The following is a 15,827-nucleotide window of genomic DNA, read 5'->3' as shown; positions in this document are numbered from 1 at the left end:
AAGCTATGCCTGGAACACAGTTCAACAAGCAAAGAAACTATGATTCTCTCGCAGCACGGTGCCTCTGGGGGATCAACAACGCCCTGTTCCACGTCGCCAAGGAAACCGGGGAGAATGGCGTCGACCGCGTGGTCGGCGTGTCCTGCTGGCTTCCGCCGCATGCCGCCTCCGAGCCGGAGAGCTGGTACAGCTGGTGTCAGGGGTGGGTGCTGAGCTGGCGACAGATGCTCAACAACGTGTGGCATCTGGGACGGGGCGGGCTCCGGACTAATCGGTACTGGATCTGGAAGGAGAGGCAGCAGGAGGCGCAGAGCGTAATCTGGGATGATCCGCGGGGGTACTATTTCTGCAACATTGTGGCTGTTAGTCCCAAGGCGCAGGGGGGTGGGATTGGGAGGAAGTTGTTCGAGGCAGTTACTGATATGGCGGATCGGGAGGGGGTGAAGTGCTATTTGGAGAGTTCGCGGAATGTGCCTAATGTGCAGATTTATGAGAAGATGGGGTTTAGGATGAAGAAGGAGATGGAGTGTCGGGATGGGGAGGATGTTTGCATGGTAGGTTTCTTTTCTCTTATCTTTGCTTTGCATCTTGAGAGATGGATGTCTGATAATGTGTTTGACAGCTTTATTGCATGGTTCGTGAGCCTAATTCGGAGAAGTGAGGGTTCGGGCGGTTTCTATCTGTTTTTACTGTATGCGGTATTTGATGGCGAATCGGGATGGCAGGGTTTACGGAGGCCTGCTGCTTTACAATTTCTTCGATTATGAAACGAGGGCATGATACTCATACATATATGTAGCATTCATTCATTAGCTAAATTATAAGCGACTGCTTCAACCCTATAACACATTCTATCCCACCCATAACAGTATGAAGGTAGTATACAACAGACACTACCACCACCCACCAACCAAAAATCCTCTAGACTAACAAAATCCTCTAGACCAAAAATAAGGGCGAAAGAAAAGATCAGAAATAATAATAAAAAAAAAAAAAAAAAAAAAAAAACCAATCCTCAAAATCCCCACTCTATCCATCACACCCCATCCCATCACAAACAATCACAATCACACCCATAGCCCAACCAGCAACATACACAACCAAAACAACCCAGAAAAAGGACACACGGAGCCTCTCCAACTCCCGATAGTACTACTAAAGCAACGACTACTATCTTAGTGACAAAGCTTAGTCCCAACCTAAACCACCTGACCGTTTCCCCCGCCAAGCAATTACTTAACCACTACCACGCTGGAAATTGAACGTCGGTTCTGGCCGACGACTTAGCAGGCCGTGTTATTATAACTCTTTCTGTTATAGGGGTGCCTTCGTCCGAAATGAGCATTGCATTGGTGAACTGGGTACCGTCTTAGATTTTGTGTTTTGGGTCGGGTTGGAGGGGGGTTTTGGGTTTGTCTTTTTCTGGTGTGTTCCGGGTAGGTCCAGTGTTAGTGGGGGGATTTGGGGATAGGGTCTGTGTTGTTCATGTGATGTGATACCTAGGAGCCATATGTATGGAGTATGTAGGTAGATAGACAAGGTAGGCAGTATATACAGACTGGTACTTTTGTCTATAGAGCATACAACATATAAATAACCGCCTAATCAAGCCCATCCATAAATAACATCCAACCACCAACCTACCATAACTCCGAAGTATTACTGTAAGCACAGTAAATCCAGTACCAACCTAATCTCCGCCCTCGCCACAAAGCCATAAGCACATGTATCAGAACCCTTAATCACCTACACTAACCCACTCTATCTATCCTAACCCCACCACAGGCACACGCACACAGCACAATAACAGCCCTAATAAGAACACGGATCGGGCCGGAGAAAAAAAGACTCGGGACAAGGGACCGATAAAATCAGTCCATAAGATGTTGTGATGCCGGGATCAACCGCCAGGGGAGCGGTTTAGAATCTGACGGGCGGGTGGATGTTACCTACTATATGTGCAGGTGATATTGATAGTAAGGGTGTTAATGGGGTGTGAGACGGAGATTGATTTCCGAATGGATTTGGTAATTGGTTGTGTGTTTTGGGGTTGGGGAGGGTTGGATTTGTTGGTTTGTGTTTGTTTTTATTGTGGACTTTTTTTTTTTTTTTTTGTTTGATGTACTTTTGGGGGATGTATGTGTTTTGTGTTTACTGTTGTGGGAGTTGGTATGTACGTATCTTGAGTCTGGAAATAGATACATGTTCTCTGGTTATGGTTGATATAAGTATCGGTATAGAATTTATCACCATATATAAAGGACATTGATAAGTAACCTTTGCACTGTCAGTGACTAATAACTGTAGTTATTCAATCAACGGTCTACACAGTATACAATCTGTAAATCGATGCATACAATGCCTATCCCTACTACATTCCACCAGTGAAGTATACCACCAAATATACCAAAACATAACCTCAAGTTCCTTACCACAACACCTAGTCAAAGCAAAACCCTTACTATTTCCGTCAAACTTACAACCCCAATTTGACATATCGTACATTCAACATAATGACATCAGGATATTGTCATACATTGAATACGTACACTCCGCGTCAGGTAGTAGTCTCAAGAGTTAGCATTTCGGTCTAGACTAACTCGGTGGTTTCGATACGAGCTTCTGAGGTAGATCAGTGGGTATGAAGCTAGGCCAACTGCCTTGAACTAAATCCAGAGATGATATACGAATCCATAGGGTCAAAAGGAAGGGGTCGTGGTGTGCTGTTTGAGAATCTACTTCAGTACTGAACTCGGTGAGATCGTTGTGAATCCATGTTACAAGGCTGTTTCTCTTTATTATCAGGATTTCAAAGATCCTTTTTTTTTTTTTTTTTTGGATATCCACATAGATAGTACTTCTAGATTAGTCAAGAGACCAGCACGTCGATCGATTTGATACAAATCAAAACTGCTACAACCACTTAGAAAGATGAACGTTACGAGAGCTCACTGGTCTATCAAAAGTACATGCATAGAACAAACCCAATCGATATATCTACACGAGCGCTTTCCAGAGCTTAGGGTAAATGGCCCCCTGTGCTGTATATTGAGCAAGTAGACTACGGTCATAGCTCCAGGACCGCTTCCCCACTAGTTGGTAACTAGCCAGGCACTGACTTGGTCTTGTCTTGGCAGTACTGCTGTCTCAAATATAAATCAATAAAGAATAAGCCAAGTTCAGACAAGAAACAGAACCGGAAAGACCAAAACGTAATGATGATATTCAATTCTTGGTAGAAAAAGCAAAGAGTCCAAGCTGACTCGATGGTCGTATTTTTCCACAAGTAGGGATCCTGAAGATTAATATATAGATCCATGGTTAGTGCGAAGAGTGAGGCGGCAGAGCTAATTTATCGCTAATTCGCGTTGTTGTTGCCGCTTACTCTGCCGAGCCAACGTAGCAGGGGGCTTATTGCTCCTCGAGACTGTACCTTTGCAAAGAGCGGGCCACTGGACAGGATCCTGTACATCCTAGTATTTGGCTGCATGCATGGTACTTCAGGGTAGAGTACAGTATTCTCATACTAATTAGGCAATTAACTCCTGAATCTCATTGAACTTTCTTTGATCGACTGTTTGGTCGGTTGCCCCTTTTCTTTTTCTTCTTCTTGGGAGGGAGGAATGTAATTAACTGTGGAGGAATGCTCGCATAGGGGAGTGCACGTGCCCTCGACCTACTATAACTGTGGGGATTTCTAAGGGTCTTTTGGCTTGAGGATGTCGGTTTGCTCTGTTTGCTCGTACTTTTGAAAATCTCGATGAAGTATACGTATATACTCGGTTGGAGGCCAGATCATACAGTTTACAGGGGTTGGTCGAGGAAACTGTTCCCCGACATCTCTTGGCAACTTTGATTAACTGGCGCCTCTACACACGTCCGCACCGTCAAAGGCGTTTTGAGGTGCGCAGTTGTGCCTCGAAAATCTGCATGGTCTGAGCGGTGATGGTTCAAGGCCACGTAAGAGTACTAAGTGCTTAGTGTAATCAACGACTAAGAACCAAATACTACGGAGTATAATATAGTATGTCCGAGTAATACTCCGTAGTGTGTGATAAGACAAGTTCGGCTTTCGTGTAAATAGCCCGGAATGGAAATGGACAACCTCATGTAAGGTTTTCATGATATGGTGAGATGCATCATAGTCTTGGGTCTTAATCTGTTAAATTTTTTCAAGTTTTCTGCTAACCTTGGGTGAACATGATCATCATAGTATCAGGCCATGACATGAGTGACATGTGCTACCCGGGCTTCGCTTGTACCCGCCCGAGCGTTAGTTAGCGAGGAGGTGATGCTCCGTAGGATATATGATGAGGATATCTCCATAGGGCCTCGGTTCGGTTCGGTTCGATCACCGAACTTTGACTGACCGTATGGTGCGATGAGGTGGAAAAGAGCTCGCATACGTGCCACTTCGATGATCCACGTCCCTGGCGTTAATGGTTCCCTCTCATTGGACCTCCGGATCTTCAGGGCGACTATCGAAGTGGTTGTGCAATGACTAGCTGTCACGCTTCTTCAGGTTTGACTCCTAGCCAATAGTGAGCGATGTATACAGAGGATATGACGACCACCTTGGATCCAGTCCTCCCCCTGAACTCTTTAGTGTAGCGAGTGGACCGGCTATGTTTTAAGCTTGCCCTGCAGGAATGCACATTCGGCCCGAAATTGGGCTTAGTCAGAAGGTAAAGTGGCCATACACAATGGTATCTCTCCGCGTTCCCTAGCAGGCATCGGAGATTAAATTATTAACCGTGGTGCGAGGGAGAAATGCTGCAGTTCAAATCCCTGGGCAAATGAGAAAGGATAGAATTGCGGGGATAATATAAGTTATGCAATATGCCTGTTCGATGGCCGCCATCCGAAAAATCCTCGGCCTCCCCACTCCCGGGAGAGAAGTTTGGCGACTAACCTTGGAGACCTCCACCCGTCCATGCAATTTCAGCACCAACTGATGGTTGTTTGGTGCTAATAGACTAACTAAACTAACGTCTACTCCATATTCTTGTGTCACTACACCACATGGAGAGGGGGACAGCGTTGATCACATTGCATCGGTCGTGTCGGTCACAGAGTGGCAGTCCCTTGGCAAGGTTCATAGGGGGGAAACAAGACCAGGGTAGAACAAAGAGAACCAGAAAAGAAAGTAGAGAACCAAGACCAAGCCGTTAATCCTTGTTCGTAACTCTCGAGCTTGTTGGGATTTTCCGTGTGACTGTCAACCGCCCATCGGGGAATAATGCAGGCCAGCCTCCGGTCTGACAACTAGCCGGCTCGAAGAACCACTAGAATCCACACCACTCGGCCGGTCGCTTTTACTTCGTCATAGGACGGGGGAGCACAGACTCTGTCTGGGCCTCCGTAGATGCAGGACGAGATATGCTTGGCAGGCAACGGTTCTGCTATCATGCACCGCATTGCGTCAAGTGCAATGACCACTGGTTGATAACAAGCGGTGGCTAGCGGTATAGCGTTATCCTCTACCCTCAAACCTGAGTACTGTTGATGCTAGTCTAAGAGAAGGTCAAGGCGGGCTCTTGTGCACTGTAGCGCTTTCCCCCCCTAGTTCCCGCTTCTCTGACTCGTCAAAGTGGTTCCCCTCGCAAGTCAGTCCGTTCCCACCTTGGGGTGAAGAAAAGAATAAAGCAGTTCGGAAAGTCGCCCCCATTTGGAAGCAATAGTAACCCCATCCAAATAGGCAACAATGGTGGTAAATTTAGTCTGTTTTCCTTCTTGTGACAAAAACAGAGTGGTGTATAATAACATGACTGAAGCAAAACATGAATGGAATCTAAACAGGGGAGAGGGAAGATAAAAGGCGTCAAATCAGATCAAATAAAATAAAATAAAAAAAGCCGACCCTCTTTTGTTGACTCCTTAAAGCGCCATACATGATATCCGTGCCAAATCCAATATACATGTGACAGAGAAATTTCGCCTGGAAATTCTGGAAGATGCAGAAAAGGATAATGAAAGAATAAATAATAAGAAAAGAAAAAAAAGGGGGGGAATTAGATAAACAGATAGGTCGGACAGAAAGACGACGAGAGAGTAAATAAGGCGTTCATGGAACAATCGAAGAATGATTAATGGTGGTTCTCGAAAAAATTCGTGAGATATGCCGTGAAGATATGCCGCCTTCTTAAGTTCGGAGGAGGCCGTTGAGGCCATATAGTGTTTGGTTGACGTCGATCCATATCAACTCAACGACAAAGTCGACACTTGCCGACCACCACAATAAATCGATCGTGGGGTCCGTCGTTACAGCGGTTTTCTTTGGATCCATCGATGGAGGTCCGGATGAAATGCACACTGGGCTCACGACAGGTGCTATATATGTAGTAATTTTTGAAGTAGTTGCACATTGCTGCCGCATCCACTGCCGCCAGAGAAGGAATGGTCTTGGAGGAAAGGAATGTCGTCTCAAATTTCGGAAGGATAGAGAAGTTCAATTGTGTGGATGGTTATGATAGTAGTATATCGAACAATGCCGACCTCGGATGTGAAGGTGGTCTAAGTAGGATCTGTAGGCACGAAGAGGGTCGAGGGATTTAAAAGAAGATATACTGAACAAGTCTGTATGAAGCAATGGTATCAAGATAGGCCATATGAGGCAGGGGAGGAAGAATAATAATATATGTCCGTTGCTCATGGAGGGCAACTACAGCATGGCTTGTTTGCTAGTAAGTTAGAAAGAACCACCAGGGTTGTGGCCCATCACAAGCCGGCAGCCGAAAGGTTAGACAGGGGAGTGAAGAAAATTAGAAATTCATTTATTTAGCATTATTTGAAGAAAAATCAACAAATACAAGGCAAATAAAAAAATAAATTGAGAAAATACTAAAAAGAAGGTAATGCCCGACGATCCATTTTCAGAGCGTTGGAGTAGTCCGGCATCAAGAACAAGAAAAATAAAAAAAAAAAAAAAAAAAAAAAAAAAAAAAAAGGAAGAAACACAAAAAAAAAAATATTAATCCCTGCACTGTGACCGGCCCATCTCCGTGAAGCGTCATTGGAACTGCAGCAATCGAGAAAATAGTGAAACTAAGGACGTAGACTAACGACGCGGCAGCTAACTTCTCTAGTAACATTAGAGGAAAGTGTCCCACGCGAGAGGAGAGAAGCCTCATCTGCTTTAGGACCGATCGGGGCAATGGGAGATCGACGTGGTCCCTCGCAGCCGTTGATGCTTCATCTACACGTGGCGCTAACTAGGATCTTCATGCATGACTGACGGTAAAGTCCTGGACGTGTCGTGGGTTAGACCACCAGTAAGTCTGGAGTAGGTCTACTTAAAGCAAACAACCTCGGTGGAGGTTAATCCGATCAGTAAGGTACCGATGTAACGGTACGAAACCGTTGGGATTGTCTTGCTCAATGTCGAAGACCCTCCTCCGCAGTTCCTCTCCTAGGGGGCTAAGACCACCCATAACCTTGGAAGGTAGATACCTGGAGGGTCATTCATTGTCAATAATGAGGAGGCAGTTGCTCAATTACATTATCATATCCGACAAAGCCTGTTGGTTCGACACTTAGGGTTCAAAATATTTCCGCAGAGGCGGTAGGTTTTCATTGGGTGAGTATCATAAGGTTCATGGTGCCTGACTCGGCGGATTTCATGTCCTATTCCTTCCGCTCCACAGCGTCATTTTCTGAGAAGAAAAAAAAAAAGAAAAGAAAAGAAAAGAAAAGAAAAGAAAAAGGGAATGAAAAAGAAAATAAGAAAAGGAAGGAAAAAGGAATAAAATTGTTGGGTACCCATATGCCTCCCTTTAATTAGACTCGACCCCTGATGAAGTGACTCGATTTAAGCTGAGCTGTATGCACATTCCCGTCTCCTTAGAGTCTTAGACCTACTACTACTACTACTACTACTACTACTACTACTACTACTACTTCGGCGCCGTAGTAACAGATCGGCTCGTACCCTAATCTGCTCCGCACAACCGGGAAAAGCACCTGGACGTACTCCCGTGACTTGAGTAATTTTTCTCCGGGTTTCACTAGAAGGATTTGGAGCCATGAAATTCACCGAATGGTACTAACTATAGCGTAGTGCCGTTCGGGCTCAAAGTTTAAACATCCGGTTGGTGCCTCAGGGTCTGAAATCCGTGGCTCGGAACTAAATCCGACCACTGGTTAAAATCCTATTATCCTCTTTTTTTTTATAAGAATTATAATTCTTACATAGTATTCCTAATCCCTTAGTTCCTGATATTATGATCTTAGCCCCATCGGACAAGAAACCATGATATCATAAGATAGTTGCATCTCTCTGCAGACGGGAAGAGAGTATGACCCGCCTGTTGGTGATTGATATCGCATACGTAAGCTGATTGAAGAAACAGTATGCCAAGAAAACCACGGTAGTTCTGCCTTGTCCTTTTGAAGTTTAGTAGAAAATATTGCAAAGTATACGGTAGGGGGGTCGAATCCGAATCAGCCTTCCTGAAGTATGTCGCGGGATCGTGGCCCACTCGGAGTACGGCATGTCTTGACAAGGTTACAACAGCCCTCCGTCGGGCTTTGACTACGGCTAACGAAGAATCGATCCACGGCTTCGAGAAAAGTTAAATCGTCCAATCGTCGAAGTGAGCATCGGATAATCAAGTCATCCAAGACTCAAAGTAGTTCTAGTCATAAGATTAACAATGGCATTATATCACCGAAATAGTAACCTCAACGAGTGACAAAGATGTGACTCACAGTCCGGGGACAATCGGAGGCTGCAGGAGACGGTAAGGGAGAAGGGAAAAAATAATAACAAAGAAAGAAGTATAATGCATGTGGGGTTCGATACCTGTAAAACCTAAGGGAAAGCTCGTTTCACTTTCTCCCACTCCGCAGATGTGATGTAATACATTTCAGGGATCTTTTTCATACTCACGCCCAACAGGCCGGGATCAGTAAAGCGGTATACTCATTCTAGAAGGTGCTAAGACCTCCAGCCCTGAAGTTGGTGGCCACTCAGATGCATTGTTGTGGCATTTTCCACCACCTGTGGCAGTGGATCGGCTTTCCTGACTTGGGTTCGGGCTAACATTGCTTTTTACGTCCACCGTCAATCATGTGCCAGAACAGTCTGTTGTGTTGGGCTTAGTAAAAAAAAAAAAAAAGAAAAGAAAAGATGGGCCCCTGTCAAAATGACTTTGTGCGCCTACAGGCTTAAAATTATTCCCCGATTTTGCAAATATGACGGTACGTACGATTCCAATGACGTTTTTTATCTTAAGGGTATAGCAGACGATCTGCAGAGATTGGTCTTCATCACAACCTATGTAATACCTTCTCCCGGCAAGTAGAATACATATGAACATACTAAGGCTCTTGGCAGCTTTTTCGAACAAGGGTCAAATGCTTCGTTGCCTACAGGCAATTATCGCAGGGAAAAACAAGGCCAATAACACGAGGAACTGTGCGCGGCACACACTCTTTGCCTAGATCACTCATGCGGCCACACTTGCATGGCCAGGCTTGTCTGTGACCTCCGGTGGCCTCATTCGACATCTCTGGAGAATGTGAACTTTGTATAGCTGGAAGGCTGCCCCAACCTAACCAGAGGCGGTTAGCATGCTGCTTTAGGGCCTCCAGCTCGGGCTAGATAAACACGTTACCAAGATGGGCTAGCGCGAAGGTGGCCTATCCGGGGAGACGCACTAATCCCAGAATAGCAACCTCGGACTAAGCTTATCTGGGCTAGCCTTGATCTGGATTTAGCGCACCTCGTGATTCTTGTTCCAGAAGCCTCAAACCAGGAGAAACAAGGCCAGAACCCCTCGTCGGACGCTAATTGTCGTTCGCCTCACTATCGGGATCTCACTCGTCTTGCTTCATTTCCCCGGAATACACCAGTCATTCGTTGCATACACTCCTGTGGACGCCGCGGAAGTCCTATCTGGATCATTGGAAACCCGTCTCCGTCCGTCGTTGTGGAGACGGCTCGGATCCGCTCATCTTGCGATATCATCGGACGACCCAAACAATCCCTCAGCTATACTACACCCAGCTTCAACGGGCGCTCGAAATGGGGTTCGGTGACTTCGACACGATCTGTCAGAAGGCAGCGCTGCCACTGTGCTCTCTGGTGGGCCCGGCCTCCTCGATATCAGGCGCAACCGGCATCATCCCCAATTGCTATGCGCGAAACATTGAACTGGCCAACACAATCATCTTCGAAGGCGCCGCATCCTTCGTTCATATCATAGCGCTGGCTATGACAGTCATTATGATTCTACACATTAGGTCCAAGTTCACCGCGGTCGGTACGTAAACCAAAAATCGCAATTTACTCAGAATGAGAGAACAACCACTAATCCCGTTCGCGACTATCCAGGTCGCAAGGAGATCATCACGTTCTTTTACATCTACATGCTCCTAACAATGTGCTCCCTGGTCATCGACGCCGGGGTGGTTCCGCCCAGGAGCGGCCCGTTCCCTTATTTCGTCGCTGTGCAAAACGGCCTAACCTCCGCCCTATGCACGAGTCTACTCGTCAACGGATTTGTGGGATTCCAGCTCTACGAAGATGGAACAGCGCTCTCAGTCTGGCTACTCCGTCTCACCTCCACAGCGATGTTCGCCATCTCATTCGTCATCTCCCTCCTGACGTTCAAGTCATGGGGCGGGCTCAGTCCCACCAACACCGTCGGCATGTTTGTAGTATTATACATCCTCAACGCGATCTGTATAGCAGTCTACCTCATCATGCAACTCCTATTGGTCATGAATACGCTCGAAGACCGTTGGCCACTCGGCCATATCGCGTTCGGCCTCCTGGTCTTCATCTGTGGTCAGGTGCTCCTCTACGCGTTCAGTGACACCATCTGCGAGAATGTCCAACATTACTTGGACGGTCTGTTCTTCACCACCATCTGTAATCTGCTCGCCGTCATGATGGTTTACAAGGTACGTTGGTCGCAGTTTCCGTTATCTAACCCCTACTCCACACTTAATGTATGCGGGTGCTGATCATCCCCAGTTCTGGGATTACATTACGAAAGAAGATCTCGAATTCTCCGTCGGTATCAAACCCAATACATGGGAGGTTAAGGAATTTCTTCCGGAAGAAGATCGTCGCGCAACAGTCTACCAGGACACAAATTCGGAGTACGCCGGAAGCATGTATCACCATCGAGCGTCGGCTTATAACAATCACAATTATTAGTCACTATTAGGTTTGATATATTTTGTGACGATCATATTCGCGGATTATCTATTTGATTTTTTCTAGTCTTTCAAAGTTAGTCATTGATTCGCGTTGTTGCGGCCTAACGAGTTAATGCCTGAGTTTGAGCGTGGCTGAATATCATTTTTTATTTTTCTGTTATTTTTTTTTATTCTTGTAACGTTTTGCCAGTCGTGTGTGGAACGTCGACTGTTACATTCTCAATGATGTTTTCTTTCAATTTCTCATGCGACGGTAGCGTTGATTCATACGACGTTTTCTTTGATATTCCTGACCACTTCTGTGTGATGTGTACAGTGGATAAGCCAACTCAGTTTTGTATCTAGACTAGTTACACGATTAAAGTGATCCAAGCTGTTCTTCAAACCTCCTGTTTGCTTTGAATCATTGAGAACATTTCACATGGCATATATAGCCTTTTGTACGAGACTGCCAACCATGCAGTGTAAGACGAAGAATAAATGCCATCGGTTAAAATCAACCCTGACGCTTGGCCGGGAATAAGGAATGGAGGGATGATTGTGGTGTCACTAATGTGCCTAGGAAAATAGTTCCGCGGCTGTCAGGAGCCTAGGACAATAATCGGTGGAGCAGGGGATCGATCTATGACCGTTCCTCAATCCCCACAGTTCGATCCCGTGATGGATTGGGTGGAAAACCCATGGCGATTTCGGAGACAGTCCGTGGCTAAATTAACAACATAATCTCAACCCCCCACCTTGTTATTGTATGGACTATTTATCGCACCATTCTTTGCCCCCTCAACCACCAAGGTGCGATCCGTACGGAATAGGGGGTGTAACACCGGAAAAGATGGAACCGTCATAAGCGATATCATGCGTCGGCTGTGCCGACTGGCATAATTAGCTCAAATTCAATCCTGCAGAGGCCGTGCAGGTGGTCCAAACGGTGGTCCTGCGTTCCCGAGAATAGGGCGCGTAAGCGAGTTACGCTCGAATTTGGAAAGAGTCGACGACCAATCGTAGCCTTTATTCCACAATTACGACATCGTCACCATCCATGAAGCCACTATCATGGTCGGCAGGGGTCCTGGCGGTCTCGGTCCGCGGCAGGTCGCCGTCAACTTCCTCTACAGGCCCCGTCGCGGTCGAATACCATCCCTGGTCGACCGACGCCACCACGATCTTGCACGCTTCATTGACCAGTTCATAAAAAGCAGGGTTTTCCTTTGGTAAAAACATGCTAACGTGCGCCTTAATTTCGTCTGCTGCCTTATCATTCACAGCTTTGACCCATCCGAGTCCTGCTTTCGGGTCGTACGCGGCATCTTCGTTTTCCACTTCAGGAGGGAGGGTGCAGAACGTGCGATATTTCGAGCGAATAATTCTTTGAGTCAGTGATGTCTTCCCTTGGCTCGAGGTCTCTACCAGCGACGTTGCATTCTTGCCCAAGGCTGTAAAAAAATTGGTACAGCCAATTCCCCGTTCCCTCTGTACCTCGGACAAGAGTGATATGCGGTGGCGAAGATCTGAGGGACGAGCCAAGCACCCAACAAATGCAAGATGAGATGAGACCCAACCCCATCCGTCGGTCAAGCGTTGGCGTTGAGAATACATTGCAGCCGCTCCTCCTGCTGCCACAGCCCCTGCGGCCCCTGCAAACATAGCATATCGACCCCACCGCTGCCAAGATGGTGTCGCCGCAGCATCTGAAGATGGACTGGCAGCACTAGCCTGCTGTGGAGGTAAGGATTTATTGCTTGTGGCCCCCTGATTGGCACTTGCTGCCTTGGTAGATGAGCCGCTGCTGTCCCCAAACCCGAACAGGCCTGCTACTTCCGTGATCGCATTGTACGCAGTCGTAACATTCTTATATTGTCCTTCTGCACCGTATGAGACGACTCCTGGGGCTATCCCCAAGAATGGTGTGTCGAATGCAAGTACTCCTTGAATATGAGGGAACATGAACGAGCCAGATTCAAGAATTTGCGAATTGGCGGCCGTTTCCGAGTTTGCGGGTGAGATTTTGGCAGGAATCGGCTGCTCTGAGGCTAGTAGAAGAAGCGTTTCTCCGGCGACAATGCCCCCCATCGAGTGCCCAACTAGAAAGACATGAACTGAAGGATCAACGGTAGGTGAGGCTGTTCGGTTGGCGACTTCTAGATCTATGACTTGGTCTTGTAACCTGTAGTGAAGAAACACTGTCAGTGATTTGGGATGCCACAAAAACAGCAAATCTATAGAGTACACAGCATGTAAATGGCACATACCATTCTCGAAAATGGCCCACACATTCTTTCAGGTCTCCTCTGGTTTGGTACTTAGGGTACACAACTGTAGCGACCGTTATAGCAGGAAGGGCACGACCGATGAGTGCACGTACATGCCCCGGGAAATTTCCGAAGGTATCGTCATCTCCCTATGACAGGTCTATCAGCGTCATGGCTCTACTGGTATGACAATCAATGTTGACACATGCGGGGTAGAACGATCCAATAGTTTAAAGTATGTAGTGAGGAATCGTACCTTGAAGCCGTGGATAAAAACAAGGAGCAATGTCTTTTTCATTTTAGTGATTCAGAGACAGTCCAAAAGGTACATCTTCAGTAAGTGAACTGGAAGTTGAAGATAAAGACAGATGGTTGTATCCGAGAGTCCAGACTCTCAAAGAAAATCAACAGATGCTCTTACGTCATATTCACGTGACTATCCTAACTAAGAAAAGCTATATTATTGGTCATCCACAGCTTAGTCATACCTATACTAATCTATAAAACAGACTCTTAATCCTTGTACTATACAGAGTATCTATAAAAATTATACGGAACTATCCGACCCACTGCGCCAAAGGTGTTTCCTGGTCCTGATATCTTTTATATACAGCCCACAAGATTCGTAAAACGGAAACGATATACAACCACAATGAGCGCTGACTGGATTTAAGATCCAAGGCTTCATGAGTGTTTAACCCACAGCAAAACTCCGGTCCACGATTTGAAGCCTTTTAAAATTCCGAAATTAACCATCTCTTCTGTTCCGATGGATCCATGGCTTTGAAATCATCTGCTTCCCTTCGTTTAATCATCAAATAGACTCGCACGAGCTGCTCATTAAGCAGGTCTATCAATTCTTGATCGCATTCCAAAGCTGCCAGGCTCTCTTCAAGTGACGCAGGAAGTACTTTATGAGCTCCTGTAGCATCCCGTTCGTCTGCTGACAGCTTGGCCGGGTCCATTCCATTCGCGACACCAGTGCCTAATGAGGCCTTGGTTTGTATTCCCAAAATTCCTGCGGCTAAGATAGAACTCAGGGCTAAATACGGGTTGGCAAGGCCATCCATCACTCGGATCTCAAATCGATTATCCCGCATGCGTCGAAGCGGGGTCTCCTTATTGTACCAGCCCCACGTCGCGTACACACCACAGGCACGGCAACCAGCTGCCACACGTTCGTAGCTGGCGACCTGTGACATGCAGAAGACTAGTATAGACGGAAGGTGGGCGATGACCCCGGCAAAGAATGCATCTGACAGAGGCTGGGTGGCCTGTGTTACTGGGTTCAGTGACATATGGACATGACTGCCCGTTGGCGATTTGCCAGTATGCGGCCGGGGGCTTAGGGTCGCGCGTAGCCCGAATGACTCGGCTACGCAAGTAATAGTATGTCGGGCCTTGGCAAGATCGTCGACAGCTTGCACTGGATCTGCTGGGGGCAGAACAAACTCCCACTGGCCCGGGGCGCACTCGGCATGGACATTGTCGACGAATAAGCCCACGGCGGATAATTCTCGCACAATGCACTCGATCATTTTCAAATATTCTCTATCATCTGCTGACATACTCCCCCAGGAGTGATCCTTGTTGATCATCTCAAATTCGCGATCAGTGCTGTCCCCCCGTTACAGGACGCATGAAAATAACTTCCACCTCGAGTCCTACGAGAGCTGAGAAGCCGGCAATATCCGAGATAACATGGCACAGCCGTCGCAGATTTGAGCGTGGACACAATGGAAGGGGATCTTGAACTTTGTCCACAAAGTCTGTGGCCAGTATGGCTCGAGTGCCATCAGAGCCAGTCTCAATATAAGCCGTGTCTAAGTCCGGCTTGAGATAGAATGGACCGAAGACATCCTTCACGGATCGGCCTTGTGCGGTCCAGTAGAGCGCGGCTAATGGCGCTGAAAGAAGCTGATCATGCTGGAGCATGTCTTGGAACTTTCTTGCCGGTATGATTTGGGTGAAGGTGTTGGCCGAATATCCCATGAATCGTAGCCAGATAAACTCAACTGCCCTATTTCCGACAGAAAGTCCCCTCAAGTGTCCCGTCCGGTTGCCATTTCCGTCAATTTCTTGACGAGGTTTGTGCCGTTTGAGAATGACAGCATGTTTTCTGTGGAAAGTTTATAGTCGATAGCAGCGTGTGTAGACTGTGCCTGCCCAGGTTCAGCAGATCGAGTGGAATATACTGTTTTGCCTCCTGGGTATATATGAAAACTTCCATTCCGGGTCCGACACCCCCAAAGGGCGATATAAAAACTTAAAAAATGAACGCTTCGCATGCCGAGAAGTCCTACCAACCAACGGATCTTACTTAGTTAGTCCAGTGCCATCAGATAATCTTCGGGCTGGCTGAGAATGTAAGTACAAATGCCTGCCGAGCCCACTTGTTGCTTTGCAGCGGGG

At 46.9% G+C, this 15,827-nt stretch overlaps 5 protein-coding genes across 5 annotated transcripts; 2 read left to right on the top strand and 3 right to left on the bottom strand.

The window, feature by feature from the left end:
* Positions 1 to 5: 5 nt before the first annotated feature.
* AO090001000345 (uncharacterized protein) lies at positions 6 to 767 on the top strand (the record flags this gene model as incomplete). Its single annotated transcript, XM_023234509.1, has 1 exon — positions 6 to 767. The coding sequence occupies one exon, from the start codon at positions 6 to 8 to the stop codon at positions 765 to 767; it is 762 nt and encodes a 253-aa protein (XP_023089627.1).
* Positions 768 to 10,024: 9,257 nt separating this feature from the next.
* Positions 10,025 to 11,164, top strand: AO090001000344 (chitin synthase export chaperone; the record flags this gene model as incomplete). Its single annotated transcript, XM_001818825.3, has 3 exons — positions 10,025 to 10,262; positions 10,334 to 10,905; positions 10,979 to 11,164. The coding sequence occupies 3 exons, from the start codon at positions 10,025 to 10,027 to the stop codon at positions 11,162 to 11,164; spliced, it is 996 nt and encodes a 331-aa protein (XP_001818877.1).
* Positions 11,165 to 12,174: 1,010 nt separating this feature from the next.
* On the bottom strand, positions 12,175 to 13,713 carry AO090001000343 (uncharacterized protein; the record flags this gene model as incomplete). Its single annotated transcript, XM_001818824.3, has 3 exons — positions 12,175 to 13,330; positions 13,416 to 13,564; positions 13,672 to 13,713. 3 exons carry the CDS (start codon positions 13,711 to 13,713, stop codon positions 12,175 to 12,177), a joined length of 1,347 nt encoding a protein of 448 aa, XP_001818876.1.
* A 436-nt stretch (positions 13,714 to 14,149) lies between these two features.
* On the bottom strand, positions 14,150 to 14,953 carry AO090001000342 (uncharacterized protein; the record flags this gene model as incomplete). The annotated part of the gene is made up of 1 exon (XM_023234507.1): positions 14,150 to 14,953. The coding sequence occupies one exon, from the start codon at positions 14,951 to 14,953 to the stop codon at positions 14,150 to 14,152; it is 804 nt and encodes a 267-aa protein (XP_023089626.1).
* A 73-nt stretch (positions 14,954 to 15,026) lies between these two features.
* AO090001000341 (uncharacterized protein) lies at positions 15,027 to 15,645 on the bottom strand (the record flags this gene model as incomplete). Its single annotated transcript, XM_023234506.1, has 2 exons — positions 15,027 to 15,534; positions 15,611 to 15,645. 2 exons carry the CDS (start codon positions 15,643 to 15,645, stop codon positions 15,027 to 15,029), a joined length of 543 nt encoding a protein of 180 aa, XP_023089625.1.
* Positions 15,646 to 15,827: the final 182 nt, after the last annotated feature.

The sequence above is a fragment of the Aspergillus oryzae genome, chromosome 2 (genome assembly GCF_000184455.2).
Source record: "Aspergillus oryzae RIB40 DNA, chromosome 2".
NCBI classification, from domain to species: Eukaryota; Fungi; Ascomycota; class Eurotiomycetes; order Eurotiales; family Aspergillaceae; genus Aspergillus; species Aspergillus oryzae.
Note: the sequence above shows the minus strand (reverse complement) of the source record. Positions and strands in the feature narration are given on the sequence as shown.